Raw genomic sequence first — 19,128 nt, 5'->3', positions numbered from 1 at the left:
TTTTGAAATTTTTAATCGAGTCAAAGCTTCTGCTAATACTTCACGTGATTGCTTCAACCCTTTTCCCGAAGTGGACTGAATTTTTGGTCTTTATGAATCATTTATGTTTTGAAGCGAGAATGGGAGGACCCTTCTCTGTCAACGACAGAGCAAAGCAGATTAGAGGGACGTTTTTATGTGGAAATGGGGAGGCAAAATTGCCATGGTTGAAAGGGGAGCTGATTTTAGCTAAAAATGGAGAAAGGCGTGGGAGAGAGTAGAGAGAGGAAGAGAAGAGAGGCTTGTGCGGCTGCTAGGTTCTTTTGTTGTGTTAGGGATTAGGAGGATGATGAATAAGGGGGGCTGGGCCGGGTAGGTTATTAGGATAATGGGCCGGTCACGACTGGGCTGGTCTGGTCGGGTAGAAATGGTTGATGGACTGGGTTTTGGGCCATAATTTGGCTGGACGAAATGCTTCATTTGGTCCATGATTTGGGCTCAATTTGACGAATTGGGTTGCAAATAATGGATCTTTTTGTCCTTCGTTTTAATTATTCCGGGGCTTCTAATTTAATAACTAGTAACTAGTACAATATATATTACGTAAAGATGATTAGTAATTAATATGTAGAAAGTAAAGGACTTGATAAAGTATAATTAATTTAACGAGCACAAAATCCGAAAATAAGATGATGACGAGCCATTAAAAATTTGTGATAAAGTAATACTAGTAATGTTGATAGTAGAATAGTGAAAATGAAAGTAACGGAGTTAATAGTAGTAGAAAATAAAAAATAGTAGTGAAAACAAAGTGTTTAGCTCGTCAATAAATTTAGAAGCCCGAGAAAATAAATTGGAATAAAGGAGGGACAAAATTGGGTGTCAACAACCATTCCATCAAAGTCACCCTTCTCTTACAAAGTCTTTCTTATTTTTTATTTGCTAATTGTTTTTCTCCAAACACACTATGAACTCCACTTTCTTAGAAACAAACATTCCTCTGACAGGAAACCCTAATTTTACTTTTCCCCTTCTTTACTCACATTTCATGACTGAAGATTGTAGTTATAATTTTCAAGATTTTGAATCTTCTTCATTTCTTGATCAACTTCTTGTTGATTATTCTCCTGCCAATAACAACTTCAATACTTCTCTTTTAGAAAATCCCATCATGCAGGAAATAAGTAGTACCATTAATAGTGGAAGTTCTGGCAGTTCCTTTTATGCCGCACCACCAAATATTAATCACTTGAAAGAGTAAGTCATCAATCTAAGAAGACTTTGGCAAGAATTAGTAGTCATAATTCTTTTTCGAGCATCATAAAAATACGTTTATTTGCTAATATGCTGGTCGGTCATAGTTCTGTAAAGATTTTACGTGGGTTCATTTGGAATATGTTATGTATATTTGAATGATCGATTAGGATTTTGGTTCTTTATTTATAGTTCTTGCATTAACCAATTTATTTATAGTTCTTGCATTAACTAGTCTGAGATTGGGTGTAGCCATATCATCACAATTTGTCCTATCTTAGTTTATTTTAAATATTCTTATAATTGTTGGTATATATATTTAATCATGTAGTTTTTTATTATGTTTTACAGAGAATCCAAACTGAGGATAATTAAGAATGATATCAAGATGAATGAAAGACATGTTGTTGCTTTTAGAACGAAAACTCAACTTGAGATCTTGGATGATGGATATAAATGGAGGAAGTATGGCAAGAAGAAGGTGAAAAGTAACACAAATCTAAGGTAAATTATAAATTATGAGTTCATGCATGCCAATCTTATTTGCTATTAGGACCACTTCAAGCATTTGCTGTACTCAATCTTATTGGTACCTAAGAGCATTATAATTATCACAATTCTTGCTTTCTAATGTGGCCATTTAATTGGTACTCCTTCCGTTTCAATTTAAGTGTCTTACTATTCTTTTTAAATGTTTCAAAAAATACTTCTTTCTATATATGTATTTAGTGAAGCTTTAGTTTCAACATATATAGTACATGACATATTTAAATCCACAAGATATAAAGGCATTTTGATACAATACAAACATCTTTAGTTTGGGACCATAAGATTTGAAAATTTTCCTTCTTTTTTTTAAATTTCATGTCTAGTCAAACTAAGATACTATCTATTAATTATACTTGCTTCTCCTTATGTCTAGCTAGTCACATGTCCCTAGTCCTGTCCCTACGGAATTCATTTGCTACACTAAATGAAAAATGTTTGACTCGAAGCATATATAGATCAAAGGTCATTACAATTTGTTTTCTTATAGTTGTCGTTACTGTGCTGGATGGAGTAATTTAGATTCACACAATGACATATCTTGCATGACCTTATGAATAAACTTTTGGATGTGGTGATCCAAGATGAATTTCATTCCACTGCTCAAAATAATATTTCAACCATTTTAGAAGATAAGCTTAACAGAAAACTATAATAAGTATAGTACTTGGTTTGGGAAATTATATGAAGGTTAGAAAAATATACCTGGACATCTATTGATTGATGTTTAGAAGTGCCTTGGAGAGTGGCAGCTTGAGATAATTTGATCGTATGTCCAACGTACGTAGATCTCCATATGCATAGAACTATAAGTGTGAAGTTATGATGGTTGAATGTACTCCCTCAATCCATTTCTACTTGTCAACCATATTATAAGTAGATGCCCTCTTTTACTTGTCCAGTTTGGAAAATCAAGAGATTTATCATTTTATACGTATTTAACTCTTATTATTAAGTATTAATTATTTTCAATTCATTTCGCAATGAGTTAGATGCCTTATAATAATTAGGGATGATAAAGTATAATTACTATATTATTTATTGCTTTTTAAATGGTGTACCAAGTCAAACATGAACAATTAAATATGGATGAAGGAAGTACGTACTAAAGAGGAACGTGATAGACCTCAATCAGATGTAATCAAGGGAGTTACCCGAAAAGATTTGAGGAAAACAGTCTCTCTGAATTAATGTTAATGTACCTAAGAAATTAAACACAACTTAATAGACCCAGAGAATCTATAGACGATATCAATTAATTGAGTTTAAGACTTGGTTCTTGTTGCGCTTACATGAGGTCCAATTATTTTTAATCCAGCAATTAAGAGACTCATATGTAAAACTAGAGAGATGAGTGTAGAGAACCTTTAATTTGCCCAAAAGATAAATTATTCAGTATTGAATTGAAATGGATATGAATGAATGTCATGATGCATGCATATAGAGAACTAGCTCATATAGCAGTAGATTCAACTAATGATATGTTTACGTGTTTTGCAAAATCAAATAGGAATTATTACAGGTGCTCAATTCAAGAATGCAACGTAAAGAAGAGGGTAGAAAGAGATGGACATGATTCTAGCTATTTGATAACTACATATGAAGGCAGACACAACCATGGAAGGAACTCCTCTATTATTTACAATCATGAAATGCCACTCAGTTTGACTCTGAAAACAACGTAGCCTCAGATTTCATAACTTCTCCATAAGAAGCAATATTGGGATCCCTTTGTGATTTTCGTGTACAAATATATATTGGAGATTGTGTTACTTCTGTTTCATGGTTATGAGCCTTTTAATTAAATTAAACTTTAATCATCAGTACTCAATATGTGTTTAATTACATAGCTATCTATATAACAACTTGAGAAAATGAAGATAAGGAAAAATAGAGAGGAGCCAAATTTCATATTTATCTCGTAAAAAAATTTCTCGCTTATATGGCGATGTCAACGTCATCGTTGTATTATGTGAAAAATCTTCAGCCAATATCATTTATACGGTAAATTAATTATTCGGTAAAAAAAATTTTCACCGGGTAACAAAATTAGAATATTACGAAATTGTACATTAATACTCTTTTTAAAAAATTAATTCCTTCAAATAATTCTTTTGATGGTCATATAGAAGCTGTTAATTTTTTATTTTTTTTTAAATCAAGTTAAAATTGAAAAATACATCGTCATAAACAAGAAAAGGAAAGTAATCAAAGCAGAAAAAAAAATAACCAACAAATAACCAACAAGGTAGGTAAATGGACGTATCATTAACGAGAGATAAAAACATAATTGGCTCAATCATTTGAAGAACCTCAACGATATCTGGGGAAAATAATAATTAAAAACAATTTATTTATGATAATTATAAAGAATTATATATTGTTCTATATAACAATAACAATGTTTTGATAGGCTTCGAGTCTTGAAGGTCCAAAACAGAAATTTTTGTGGGCGTACGATTTACTCTCGAGTATGTATGTCAATGTTATATGACACTAAATACTGGGTCCCTAAGAGATTCCATATTCATAAGATGATTGTCGTATAAGTGTGTCGGTTTTGTAGATGTGTGGTCATACATAAATAGACAAATTAAAGATATTTGACAAAAGTTTAAATAACATGCAAAAAAATAAAATGAGAGACTATCACTTGATATCCTGCGTAATCTTAGGATACACCGATTTTTAGATGTGACATCATTGTGACTGAAATATATGAGTAATGAGATAGACCAAAATCAAATGAAAGGAATGAACAGGATAGACCTAAAATTAAATTAGATAAACAAATTCTACAATTATTGTCACTTTAATTATTTGTTTTCTTGCTAAAAAGAGGGGAAAAAGGATAAGATAATTTTTTACAAAAATTATCCCAAAATTAGTATCGCTTTAGAAATTCAAGACAAAAAATAGTACTATGTGTTTCCAACTATACCCTTATATTAAAGAATTGTTTTTTCTTAATAGTGCTAAATTATCGAAAAACATTTAATAAATAGGGATATTTAATAAATTATACATTATATATTTATTTTTTTAATGAGCATGAAATGATGACGGAGGGATTACATTAATTATACTAGTATACTTATCCGCGCTTCGCGCGGTCGTTAAATGCAAAAACAAATTTGTGAAAAACCATTAGCAGTCTTAAAACGAATTGATGTAATATATATATATATATATATCTTTTTATGAGAGAAAAAGACTTAGGAGTATAAATAAAGTGCATTTGGGTTAATTCAGAAATTTAATTTAATTAGAACATATACTTTCATGTGAATATAATGAATTGTATATTTCTAATGAGGCTTATTTAAGTGTTATTTCGGTAAGAGAGATTATCAAAGATTTTAAAAATTTAACATTAAACAACAATTTAATTTATTTACATAAATTTCATTTTAAAATTTATTCGAATAAAGACATTCAAATTATAATTTATTTGTCTATTGAGAAGAAGAAAATTTACATAAATGAAATACAAACTTTTGGATTGGCAAAAGAACATCATTAGGAACACCATCTCTTGCCCTTGCAACACAAAATTTTTAAACTTGCACGGTGAAGTCTTGTTCTTTAAGGATACATACTTTGTATTTGAAATAAACAAATTAAAATACTAATAAGAAAGAAAAAATAGACATAACATGTTTGTAAATAATTTTAGTCCTTGTAATGTGACATAGAAGCGAATGTTTAGAGAAATAATTGATCCTTATCTAGATCAAAACAAATCGTGTTTCAATACTAAAGTGTAAAAGGAAATAAAGAATTTTTTTAATAGGTTGGAGAAAGAATGATAAAGCAGGAAATAGAATACTTTGAGAGAGTGAAGCAACAATCCAAACTCCTATTTTTAAATGCATATTTGTGTACATAAGTTTAATGATAATTGAAACTAAAATTTTTAATCAAATTCATTATTTTCTTTTAGTGGAGAAAAAATGAGTTTATTGGGTGATGAAAATCATTATTACTTTTGGACTCTATTTCTTTTTCTCTCTTTTTTTTTTCTTCCTTCTGGATGTCAAGATTCTTCAAATTATCTAAAAGTAAAAAATTACCTCATTAACTTATTATTTTCAGCCTCACTGTGTGTATATCTAACATCTTTTTTTTGTATCACTAAGAAAAAAGAATAGGAAGATCACATTTAGTAAAAGGAAAATGAAACATTTAACGAATATTAGCACAAAAATAATACTATATAAATTAATTAATGTATAGATATTCATGATACAGGAACTAAAACATTGCAAGTTATTTTCTCATATATTCCAAAAGCAATATATTCTAAATTCTTCTCTAAAGAGAACGAATCACATGTATACATAAGTTCCTTTGATCGGTTAGTGATAGGACCAAGTGATATGTTGGCGAATTCATAAACAATATATATTCACATGTCTCTCCGAACGATTCATCCTACCATAATATGCATCCTTCTGACCTAGTGAAATCATCCAATTTGTTCTCTATGAACATTGTGGTAGAGCATGTCTTTCATGTTCGTCACAAATAACGTCCAAACTTGAACCTCCGAAATAGTGCATGTTCTGAAAAAATAACGTCAGGCAAGACACACACTAAAGAATAACCAGCAATCCTTATAAACTTGCCACAAAAGTTATATTTTGTTGTCATTCAACTCTGCAATAAATCAATAGACCCAAAATTTAAAAAATAACAAATAATACAATACAACAAAGTAATTCGAGAAAATGATAAACTTAACTTATTTTTTAGAGCAAGAAAAATAATCTATAGGGTAGGAACATAGCTTGCAATTGGTAAATGAAAAATCCGATATAGTAGTACCACAACCTATCCATAATTAAACGTAAAAATAAAAGTACCAACGTTGAGGAAGAAGGAAAATTTTGCAGTCTCCGCTATCACCAAACATTGGTGTCGATTATTCTTTTCTAATTTGTCGTTTCAATGATATGAACTGGTCTTTTTTTGTGTGTGTGTGTATGTGAATTCCAATTTATAGAGTGGGTTAAGAGAAATTTTATTTTGGCTAAAAATAACCATTTGTTTCCTCGTTGAATGCTACAATTAGTTGCCCTCAAGAGTTACAACTCCTCATTGCCACCTCAACCGTTTCAAACAACAATAAATAAGCAATCAATTTTAAAGGAAGAGAAAACAAATCAATTAAAAAGTCAAGAAAATGAGAAAGGTAAGAAAAATAAAATTAAAATACAATACTGAAGTCATTTAGCAGCATCTAACCGTCTGCATGATAAATGTTATTAAGAGAGTTAAATGTAGCACATTTAACAGAATTAAGATATGATTAAGAGAATTAAAGGAGTAATTTTTTTTTTTAAACATAACTCATAAATAAAAAAATGAAAAAGGCTAAAAAAAAGGAGAAAAAAGATAAATAGGATCCTTGGCCAAAGAGAGGTGCCACATCACTCTTCTTTGGCTTAGCTTTATATTATATATAGAATATAGATATAGATTTAGATATAGATATATATATATATATATATATAAATTTTGTAGAGAAATGAATAAAAAATTGTCAAAAAATGAGAATACCATGTTGGTGTGATTTTAATTAGGTGTCACAACTTGTATATTAAATTAGGAATTATGAAATTAATTATTAATACTAATTAAGAGTAGGAGTTATGAAGGTGAAGGGGTGTGAATTTTGAAGATGACTTTTTAAATTCAGATAAAATAATTAAAAATGATATAAAAAGTCAAAAAAAGGAGAAAAAAGATAAATAGAATCCTTGGTCATAGAGAAGTACCACGTAGGATTGTTTATTCCTAGCTTTATATTATATATAGATTCTTGTTTCGTAATCCAACAAATCACGGTAACTATAAAAGCTATCTAGATTGGCGCCTCTTTAGCCAACCCCTTCCTCTTCGTTCCAACATTTGAAATTACAAAAAAAAAAAAAACGAAAGCAAATAACCCAAAAAAAAAAAAAAGGGCAATCAGAACTTTGCTTTTTTCTGTTTATTACTGTATTTCTAATATTAGGGAAAATTTGAGTAAATTTCTTTTGTTTTCCCATTATTTCATTTGTAATTTTGGAGTATATATAGGGTGTGTTTGGTACGACGGAAAATGTAATTTTGGAGTATATATAGGATATAAATGTTGATGCTGCCTTTTTGTCTATTGCAAAAACTGCTTTGGCCAATGAGCACGAGCAGGATATGTGAGTTTATATTGTCACTTTGCATGATTATAGACAAAGCATGATGTTGTCATTCGCTTCTGTGCGATATAATTCATATGTAGTTAGAACTTTTATCTGGTAGTTGTTGGGTACTTTAAGACTTCTTTGGTAATCAAAGGCTATAAGATGAGCCAATTCTGGGAATGAGTAGCCAAAGATGTTAAACATAATGATTCTTAGATATGAGCAGTAAGAAGATCTCAATTTAATGCGATGGAACTGTCTTTTTTACAATAGGCGAAAAATGCCTCTTAAACTATGGATAAGGAGGTATTGCTGTCAAGTTTAATGATGACTTCTATTTCTCTTAATATATTGACCATTCTGCAGCCTGAAGCTTCTTTTCATTGTCTTATTCATGCTACTTCTTTTCTTAATGACATTGGATGTTGATGTCCTTCTAATTGGTTTATTATTGTTCAGCATTTCCTTTGGCTCTTATATTGGAGGATAGATACAAAATAGAGAATTACCTGTATATTGCAATGAGGAAGGTTTGCAGTGTAAATGTCTGCACAGTGTCTTTTCTGCTAAATCACGGTTGTTGTGTAGTTATAACGTAAAATCATGGAAGGACATAAATAAGAGAGAGCATAAGCATGGTCTCAGGGATAATACATGGGCATGACATAACACATCATCTTAGTATTTCAACTCAAGGTTATATTGTTTTGAAACTTGTGTGGATTAGCCCGCCCCCAGGGCTTGGGTCTATTGGTAAGATCAGAACTTGTGATTTGTGGGTTAGGCGCACATCACGGGTTCGAACCTTGCCGTAGCTAAAAACCTGGTATTTAAGTGGAGAAGGGTAAATGGATAGACCTATTATCCATTGAGTTTCAAACCGTGCGGAAGCCTTCGGGGTTTTGTCGGTTATAAAAAAGAACCTGTGTGGATTAGTCTTGTGTCAGTGAAGACTAATCTGGTTCTACTCTTTGTCAGGCTGAAGCACAGGAGGTTGAACTGGCGCTTATGCTGATTGGAATTTTATTCATGTCAGACAGCTGAATAAACTGTACCACAACTTCCTTAGCCTTTCCTAAAAATATTGCCTAGTGACTCTAGTATATATGAACCATTGTCGCTGTTGCTCATTTTCCTGCTCTCTCTGGCTGATTTAGTATATTTCCGCACAAATGTTGCTGAATTATGATGGAACGAGCGTAGAAATGGAAGCGCATTGCTTCTAGGATCCCCCTGAATATAAGATGGATATGACATTTCTATTTATTCAGAGTTGGTGATAATTTGGGCTTTAGACCTTCAGAATAAGCGCAGTGCTGGATCTAGTCAATATTTTCTGCATAAACATGCTGTTAGCATGTAAAAACAGGTAAGATTCTGATGTGCTTGGAATATTTTTGGCTATATTACAAGGTGCTTTCTAGTGATCCAATGTATCTGAAGGTAGATCCTATTAAGACATTCAGTGTACAACACTGAGTTGTTTGATGCACAAGTGGGTCTTCTTCTGTGTGCCGTGTATAGGAATTTCCACTTCTTTGAACTTACTGGCTAATGGTTTGGCAAATTTTATGGCACAGTTGATGAAAAATTCTAGATGTTTATGGAATTTAAATAGATGTAACCCATAAATAGTATAGGAGGTTAAAGAGCTTTGTTAAGGAGGTGACGTTACGAAACCAAATGAACTCATGATTGTTATTTGTTGCTATCTGTGCACCAAACTTGAATCTATCTTGCTGGGATTAATGCAAGGATCTAATTTAGGTTTTAGATCCTTTTATCCCTCCTTCCCTTAGTTTTACTTCCACTGCATTGGCACGTGTAATGATCTTACGCTATTTCAGGTCTCATTTCTTGGTTTTAATTGCTTCGCGAGTATATTTGCATCCTATATCTATTTCTTTTTCAAATCCTACAACTTCCCAACCCAGTAAAAGATCCCTTAACATGCATCTTAGACAAGTTTGGTACCATTTAAGATGCCCTAAGCGCGGATCAAAATGGCGAATATAAAAATAAGCTACACGACTTGATATTAGACCAAGTGATCCTACATCTGAAACAACATTCGGTGTGCTACAAATACCCATTACAAGCTGATATCAATATATCTAGTATCTACCCTGGTATAATGCAGCTGAGTAAACTTTGACAGCTTGCTGTCATGCTTGGATCTTGGACGACAAAGCGATAGAATATATAGTTTCTAAGGCTGAGTTTTGGACCTTAATTTCAATTAACTAGGTTCGATGGTTAACAATATGGAATATTGGTATTATAAGAAAGCTTCAATAAATATGGAGAAAATTGCAGCAAGAAATTCCTGTAAAAAGAAACAGGACGGGAAATGATGGTTGTATTTTCCTGCTATTCTATTCATGTTGTCTTTTACAAACTAATGTGTGGAAGAAGCTCGAGATGATTCTAAGGAAGTGAGTGTTTGGGTGTTCAACCATGATGCTAAAGAGGACCAAGAGGACTGCCAAATCAAGGTGGATGGAGTTATTTCGATTACCTCAACCACTTGAGTCTTGTTCTGCCAATGAAATTAACCTAGTTTGCCTTCCTGTCATTAACACCTCTCTCTTCTAGTTACGGTTATTTAATTCCTATCCTACCCTTCTCTCTGCATTAACATAGTGCATCTTGGGTGCTAGAAGACTAAAAACACACTCTTTTTTGCTGTTGTTTTCAGATACTTCCACGGCATTCCAGCGGCAGTTTCAGAGACAGAGCAGAGAGGTGGTCGTGCATGCTAAGTTGGATAAAGCGACTGGATAAAGTGTGTCATAATCCATATTGTTCCCTAATATTTGTGTAACCGTATCATCAGTGTTAGGTCATAGGCATTCTTGTGTACCCACTGCATTAAGATCGAATATGTTCTCCACATTTCTTCAATGTTGTTTTAGAAGAAGCTCTCATCTTTTTGTATTCAGCTATTGGAGGTGTGAATCTCAGCCAAATTCAGTACTCGCAATGGCAGGTTGCTCAGATAAAGAATGTGATTTTGCGATTATTCCCCCATGGGTGGTTAGAGTTTATATGAACGCAAAAAAGGTTTTGTTTCTCCTTGTGTTATATGAGTTGTAATTCTAACTGCCATTGTTCTTCATTGCTGGTTTATTTGCTGTAGGAGCCACAGTGATTGAACCGCCATTTCTTGATCCGTTCTTTCTGGCGAAGGGTGCAAGGTTTAAACTAACTATGGCCAAATGGCTACGTTCAATCCAAAAAGGGTGACCTCTATTTCAAACCAGAAGAAGTACATCCCCTAGGGAGGAAGCCTAAAAGTGGTGATGGGGTCTTTATTTTTCCTCTTAATGGCCTGCAGAACTTGTTAAGAATGAACGGCACTCTTCCAGCCTATATCCAGTTCGAAGGAAAGACTAGACGTTTCTCGTTCAGCGTCTACAGCGCACTATGCTTTGCTTCAATAATAGAGTTTTGGCGGAGCTGTTGAACCATACGAGTTGGTCAAATGTGTGTAACAACGACGATGTAGTCGTAGTAATCATCTGATGGAAAATCTGCTTAGATCCACCAATGATTCATAGAACTATTTATCATGTACGAAACGTCATATACCAGAAAGCGTGATATTTCCTACAACGACCGGCATAGACATGGTTTGAGCAGTTATCGCAAAGATTGACGACAACTTCACCCAAAAGACACAATCATCACCGGTAGAAGAGTAGGAAAAGCCCATTGCAAATAGAAAAGCTTCACAGAGTTAAGAGTAAAATGAATAATAAAAACAAGTCGAATCACATTCGCGTGGTCATTATTAAAAGCGGGTTGAAAGGTAATACACATTAATGTTTTCTTTATTGATATAAACATATGATATTCGGAACTTAGTGGCTCAACTAATTCAGATTCGTACTGCGTAAAGCCTAGAGCTCGCGCTCTCTCTACCAAAGATTTCATCCATCCCACCACACCCTGGTAGTAATACACATTTGCGTGATCATTATTAAAAGAAGGTTGACTTATTTTCAATTGCTTTCGTGTTAGACTTCACAGTTACCAGAAAATATAGTGAAAGAGTGTTACCTTTTCGGCTATGTACGGCCCTCTCTTTGTTTTGATGTTGGGAAAGTCATCCGTAATCAGTAGAATCAGCCTATAGCAATGATTACATCATTGAACAATGTACAATATATATACGGATAACATTTTTGTCGATTTCAAGAGTCTGGTGTAATTTTTTGATATGCGATTTCTACTATTATTCGTCTATTGTTTTTTGTATTTGTGTAGTTTTATGTTGCAGTTTCTTGAATTTTGACGAAATTTTTTGCTGCTTTAGGTTTGCTTATTTCTCCCAATTTCAATTAAATTTAACAATCAATATTTGATAAATATTTATTGGACACCATTTTTGACAAAAATAAGGGACCTAAACTGTTCAATTGATACTTAAGGGATTATTTTGAACCCACATGGACCATATTTTTCATTTTCTCAACAATATTTTTTCCTTTAACCAAAAACAGAGATATTTAGCCTCGGAAGAGATTTAATAGCTCAGTTGGTTGGTTCCTTCCCCTCTCGCGTTTCCCCTTCCCTATCTACATAACAATAAAAAAAAATTAAAAAAAAGAGATATTTAGCCTTGTATTACAAGGAAAAAACATTTTCCTGTTGCTTTCTATTTTTAGATTTCTTTTAGGTTCCATTATCAGAACTGAGGCTTTCCCCATTGCACTCCATTTCAATCATCAAACAAGAATCCCAAAATGGGAGGAACAGGAAGAGCTCTGCTAAACCTCTCTCTCACTTCATCCACTTGTTCTTCACTTCGTTTCTCTCTCTTCTCTTCGCATTTCCTCTTAACCAAAAAACCTCTTTATCCACTCCTTCCTAAACCCCATAGTAGGGTTTATCTAGGGTTTAGACCCCTTTGTTCTACAACAACTGAAGAAGCACTTCAACCCCTTAAACATTCAATTCTTTTAGAAAGACTTAGAGTTAGACATCTTAAAGAATCCCCAAACCCCACTTTAGAACCCAAGAAACAAGCATTTAAGGTTGTGGTTGATGATGATGGGGTTACTAAAAAGGGTAAGAAAAAGGTGGTGGCGTCGAGTTTTGAGGAGTTGGGTTTGAGTGAAGAGGTTATGGGGGCATTAGGTGAAATGGGTATTACTGAACCAACTGAGATTCAGAGTATTGGTATACCTGCTGTCATTGAAGGGAAAAGTGTGGTTTTGGGTTCACATACGGGTTCCGGGAAGACTCTTGCTTACATGTTGCCTATTGTTCAGGTGAAGTTTTGGTTTTGTCAGTTTTAATTACTGTTTGAGCTTACATTGGTTGTTTGATCATGGATTATGGCTTGTATTTGTTGTTAGTTATTGAGTAATACTCCCTCCGTTCCATTTTAACTGTCGCGTTAGCTTAAAAGGGTAAAAAGATTACAACTTTAAGGGAAAACCAAGAATAATCCTAGGTAATTAGCAACCCCATTTAGTAAAAGATTACAACTTTAAGGGAAAACCAAGAGTTTTGAGGAATTGGGTTTACTACTTGTTTGCACTCACATTGGTTGTTTGATCATGGATAATGGCTTGTATGTGTTGTTAGTTATTGAGTACTACTCCCTTTGTCCCATTTTAACTGTCGCTTTAGCTTAAAAAGATTTGTCACAAAATAATGCTCACCTTAGGAATTCAATCCAACTTCTAATCCTACTTCTCTTGGCGTTGCATAAAAATGAAGTATTCAACCTGACAATTTTTTTGTAGCTATGAAATATCGTGCCTTTGTAGGTTTGAAGAATTTAACGGTTTTAAGTAGCATAAACTTCATTGGTTGAGGTACTAGTGAACCATTATATAAACGCTCATGTCTTCGTGTAACGTCATATTAGAGCTGATTAGTAGGTTAACTCTTATTCATAGTTTTGCATTTCTTTTTAGCTTGATTTGACATATGATGTTTGATATTTCAGTTGTTGAGACGAGACGAGGAATTGGATGGTATGCTCATGAAGCCTAGGCGCCCCCGAGCTGTTGTGTTGTGCCCTACTAGGGAGCTCTGTGAGCAGGTTTGTTTTCTATTAATGAAACGAAGAGTTTACTTAAAACTGAGAGGACTCATCTGGCTAACAGAATGCAATCGACACTGCAGGTTTTTCGTGTGGCAAAATCTATCAGTCATCATGCTCGATTCAGATCTACCATGGTTAGTGGTGGCGGCCGTTTGAGACCTCAAGAAGATTCTTTGGCAAGCCCAATTGACATGATTGTGGGGACTCCAGGGAGGCTTCTACAACATATTGAAGAGGGAAACATGGTTTATGGTGACATCAGATACTTGGTAATTGTTTTTGTTTTCCCTATAGGGTACTTTTTTTTTTCTTTCTTTCTTTTCCCATGTATCTAACTGTGACAATCTCTGGATAGGTCTTGGATGAGGCTGATACCATGTTTGATCGTGGTTTTGGTCCCGATATACGAAAATTTCTTGCACCATTGAAAAACCGTGCTTCGAAGACTGGTGATGAAGGATTTCAAACTGTGTTGGTGACGGCAACAATGACAAAGGTATGTCAAGTGGGTTGTGAAAGACTAAATAATTTTTTACTTTAAACTGATGGTTGCTTTCGCCGAAATGTCTCCCATGCTTTTGTCTTCAAAAATGTATCTTGATAGCTTTGGTTGAAGTTTAGCCCTTGATCGGAAACAACCTCTGCTACATCCCACCTGGAGAACTCTGTCTACTAAGGCTTGGACAGAGGGAGAAAATCACCTAGTGTTTTTGCCTCTGCTGAGATTTTAACCTGAGATCTCATGGTTCTCAACCCTCATCATTGACCACTAAGCCACACCCTTGGGTGCGAAGAGGTAGTTTTTATTACTCATGAACTATCAAAGGGAAAAAAGAAAAGGGGAGTCTTTAATTTTGTCTTATTTATAAAATAAAAACTTTTCCCGGCCTGCATCTGGTGGACAATGTGGAAGGAGAGGAATCAGAGATGTTTTGAAAATAAAAGTATCAGAGATGTTTTGAAAATAAAAGTATCACTTTCCAGAAGTTACTAATGAACTGTCTAGTGTTTTTCTATTTTTTGTGTATTCATGAACTCCCTCAGGAGGCAGAGGACATAGCTAAGATTTTAGGTAGCTTATGAAGGAATAGGTGGTAGGTTTTGCTTTTGTGACTACTACTTGTAATTACTACTGAAGTACACTATTGGTGTATTTCTTTGTTCATAATAGAAATGTTAACTGTTCAAAAAAAAAAAAAAAAAAGAGCGAGAAAAGAGAACTTGTTTTTGTAGTTGTCGATTGCTGCAGTATATGCTCCATGGGAGGTTGGGTTTCCACCATACATGATGCAGCTGTGGTAGCAAAGGGCCATCCAGCAAACCCCTAAAAGAAAAAGAGAAAAAATTAGAAGTGTTTGCTACATAAACTAATGGGCCTAATAATTGCTAATGAGTCTTTTTTTTTTTTTTTTTGACAAGACCAATGGTGATATTTGTTTAATCTGATTGACAAAAGTGGAACGTGGTGGCATCTTTAGACCTTTTAGATTTGCCAAGAGATTAATGTACGTGCACCTTCTGAGTGTATTAATGAACTCTGTTAAAAAATTTCAAGAAGTTAAAGATAACAAAGGGAAGGATAGATGGGGAAAACAATGGATAGAGCTTTGTCAAAACAATGGATAGAGCTTTGTCCCATAAATTTCAACTACGAATGCATGTTCAAAATTGATATATAATTATCCTTCTATCACTGGATAATCTGGATTTGTGAAGGATATTTATATGCTCTGCAAGAGCAATAAAACAGTTATGACTAGGATGAAAAGTTTTGTTTGAATTATTATTTCATGTGCAAGAGCAAGACAAGGAGAATTTCAGCTCGTATAGCTAAAAGCAGTGCTGTCATTGTATTATGTCACTCTAATTGATTAAGATCCTGTATTAACTACTCCTTCCGGTTCAAAATAAGTGTCCACTTAACCTCTAGGACACCTCTTAAGAAAATACTAATTCCTAGGGAAAAAAGGTATTTTGACTAAATTACCCTTTAATTAAAATCTACCTACTTAATAGAGTTTCTTATTGGAAACAATCTTTGGGTAAGGTCTGCGTACACTCTACCCTCCCCAGACCCCACTTGTGGGATTACACTGGGTATGTTGTTGTAATATAATAGGGGTAAATTTGGAAAGAAATGATTAATTGCTTCTTGATTATGTAAGTGGACACTTATTTTGAACCCAAATAAAAAAGCTAAGTGGACGCTTATTGTGAACCGGAGGGAGTACTAAGGTTTCTAGGTGAGTGGCTTGTCATCAAAATTATTCTGGTGATGTAGCGTTATTTGCATGTGATTTATCTCAATCTTACGCATTTTCAAATATTCAATTTGCACATTGTCTACTTGGAGGGGGTTCAGTTGATATTTTTATGCCTTGCAGGCAGTTCAAAAGCTGGTTGACGAGGAATTTCAAGGGATTGAGCATTTACGTACGTCTTCATTACATAAGAAAATTGCTAATGCTCGTCATGACTTCATCAAGCTGTCAGGTTCTGAGAACAAGATGGAGGCGTTGCTTCAGGTGTCACACTGTTTTTGTACTTGTTTCTGTCATGCAGGCATGTTTACGAGTGTGTATGTACAGTTTGATGTGATGTCTGTATTTTTGGGAGAAGCAACAGAAAAATATAAATCTAAATGAAACCCAAGTATAAATCTAGTTGACAGACTGTGTCACACATTTAATGAAGAAACTCTGCTGTGATTGTTAAAGTTCTACGGGGTTAATTTAAAAATTTTGGTCAATCTGCGGAAGTATAAATAATTAAGATTTTAAGAACTAATTGCACTGCTCTTGTTGTCGTCTATTGGCTTTAGTGGCATACGTATAGCACTCAACACTCAGCAGTCATAGTTGCATATGCCAGTGTGAATTCTTGCCATGGGGTGGCACTATACAAGTTGTTCACAAAAGAACAAACTAAATTTTGCATATTATTGTGCTTATTGTAGTTCACAATATATAAATCAGATACGTTATGTAATTTCCAGGTTCTTGAGCCAAGTTTAGCAAAGGGAAATAGAGTGATGGTATTCTGTAACACGTTGAATTCCAGTCGTGCTGTGGATCACTTTCTTAATGAAACCCAAATTTCTACTGTTAACTACCATGGGGAAGTTCCAGCAGAGCAAAGGTAAGAAGATAGAAGTTTAATAACATTCCTGCAACAGGCAACACATTGCCTGTTCTATTACATTGACTCTCTTTCCCTACTCTTCATTTATAGGGGGAAGATATGAATTTCTGAATTTAGCTTGATTGGTTATCAGACATTCCTCCTCTTGATCAACATAAGAATAACATATCTTGTTTGTAAACTCTTTATTATTATTTATTTTTTTGATCAAAATGATTTTTTTTTTGTTAATTCTTTATTTTTACACTATTCCGTTGTGCTCTCTTTTGCCACTGTTTGTGGCTTTTTCCTCCAAAAAAAGAGGGAAATAACCAAAACTAAGCTCAATTTGCTACTCAAAACTTTTCTACTAAGGGGAAAACTTGCTGGAGTCAAAGATCATGAACTATTTATTTCTTAGGTGAAAAGTTCCAAGATGTTAGAAAGTCAAGATAGATAGAAATGTCCATAACTCTGTAATAAGTTTTAGATGCTACGCTTTTGCCCTTCATTGGTAACACTTTTCTTCTGCAGAGTTGAAAACCTTGCAAAGTTTAAGAGCGACGAAGGAGATTGTCCCACTTTAGTCTGCACAGACTTGGCTGCTAGAGGACTGGACTTGGATGTTGATCATGTTATCATGTTTGATTTCCCCAAGAATTCTGTAAGCACCAGCTTCGGCATTGCCAATACAAGCTAACACCAGTTCTTTTTATGTATAAATCCTTATCCTTTTCCTTTGACTATTTTAGGTTGATTATCTTCATCGCACTGGAAGGACTGCTCGTATGGGTGCCAAAGGTTGGTTTGCATGAATCATGATAAAAAGAGTTTTCCTAGTTGAATTTAGTCCTTCACTAGACAATTTTTTTCTGGTGCTATGAATGCAGAGCACGTTGTCTTGTTTCATAAACTAGATTTGCAGCTTTAATAATCTTACATAGCTGTTTTCATTTAGCTGAGAATATCTTTTTGACGAGGTAATTATTCATCGAATATAATTTGGGAAAATCCTGGTATGCGAGTTGTATAAAAAAGTGAATAACCTGCACAAAAACATGGCTTTCCACAAAATGGACTCAATCGTATTATGCTAACAGAAATTTTCCGGATGCTTCAAAAGTTAAGAAAATCCAGAAATGAGTCCTGATTTGTCCATATTATTTTCATCTTGAGGAAATTATACAGCTCCCCCTCGGTGATTTTGATAATGTTTCTTTGCTTGCTTGGTTTTCGAAAGATGCATGCGCTTCCCATTTCACATATGAACGTTTGAAATTCTGATTATCCATTTTTTTCGGTTTGCATTTATTTCAGTTCACGCTATCTAAAGCCTGCTAAACTCAACCTTTTTGCATGTGGTAGGGAAAGTAACAAGTTTGGTTGCCAAAAGGGACTTGCTTTTGGCCAATTGCATCGAGGAAGCCATAAAGAAGAATGAGAGCTTGGAGTCTCTCTCAGTAGACGGTATCAAAAGAGACAATGCCAGGTCTCGCATAACTGAACAGAAGGACAAGCGCGAAAAGTTAGTGAAAGTTTCAAATTCAAAAGGCAAAGCTACTAAAGCTGCCACAGGCAAATCCTCGAGTGTTACCAGAAAGACTATCGATCCAAAAAAATCTCCAGGAGCCAAGTTTGGCAAAGGACCAGCTAAATCAAAACCTAAGATAGCTATTAAGGTGTCCAAGAAGACCGGCAGTTCCACTGGGAAGAGACAAGTAGATAGCCGAAGCTCTAGTAGATCCACGTCGAAACTAAATGTTGTCGGATTCAGGGGCAGGAGTTCAGTATCGAGTAAAAATGGAAGGGTTAAGGCTGCTTAACACGCTTAGGGCTCGATCATGTATACTAAATTTTGTTTCCTTTCTTTCTTGTAAAATTTTCGGTAAGTTATTTTTATTTTTCTGTCATCAAATTGTGCAATGCCAAGAGCCATTCTTCATGACATGTCATTGTTGATCTCTTTCTGTCACCATGCCAATC

General features: G+C 34.1%; 2 protein-coding genes across 2 annotated transcripts; both read left to right on the top strand.

Annotated features, from left to right (window-relative positions):
• Window positions 1–946: 946 nt before the first annotated feature.
• Window positions 947–3,540, top strand: LOC132602464 (probable WRKY transcription factor 51). Its single transcript, XM_060315306.1, has 3 exons — window positions 947–1,236; window positions 1,585–1,737; window positions 3,290–3,540. Exons 1-3 carry the CDS (start codon window positions 947–949, stop codon window positions 3,462–3,464), a joined length of 618 nt encoding a protein of 205 aa, XP_060171289.1. The 3' UTR covers window positions 3,465–3,540.
• A 9,076-nt stretch (window positions 3,541–12,616) lies between these two features.
• LOC132603907 (DEAD-box ATP-dependent RNA helicase 39) lies at window positions 12,617–19,120 on the top strand. Its single transcript, XM_060317206.1, has 9 exons — window positions 12,617–13,240; window positions 13,927–14,022; window positions 14,106–14,294; window positions 14,381–14,521; window positions 16,410–16,550; window positions 17,021–17,163; window positions 17,680–17,809; window positions 17,898–17,946; window positions 18,511–19,120. Exons 1-9 carry the CDS (start codon window positions 12,713–12,715, stop codon window positions 18,966–18,968), a joined length of 1,875 nt encoding a protein of 624 aa, XP_060173189.1. The 5' UTR covers window positions 12,617–12,712; the 3' UTR covers window positions 18,969–19,120.
• The last annotated feature ends 8 nt before the right edge of the window (window positions 19,121–19,128 follow it).

The sequence above is a fragment of the Lycium barbarum genome, chromosome 7, assembly GCF_019175385.1.
Source record: "Lycium barbarum isolate Lr01 chromosome 7, ASM1917538v2, whole genome shotgun sequence".
Classification (NCBI taxonomy): Eukaryota; Viridiplantae; Streptophyta; class Magnoliopsida; order Solanales; family Solanaceae; genus Lycium; species Lycium barbarum.
The sequence above is the reverse complement of the archived record's forward strand: the minus strand, read 5'-3'. Positions and strand labels throughout refer to the sequence as shown.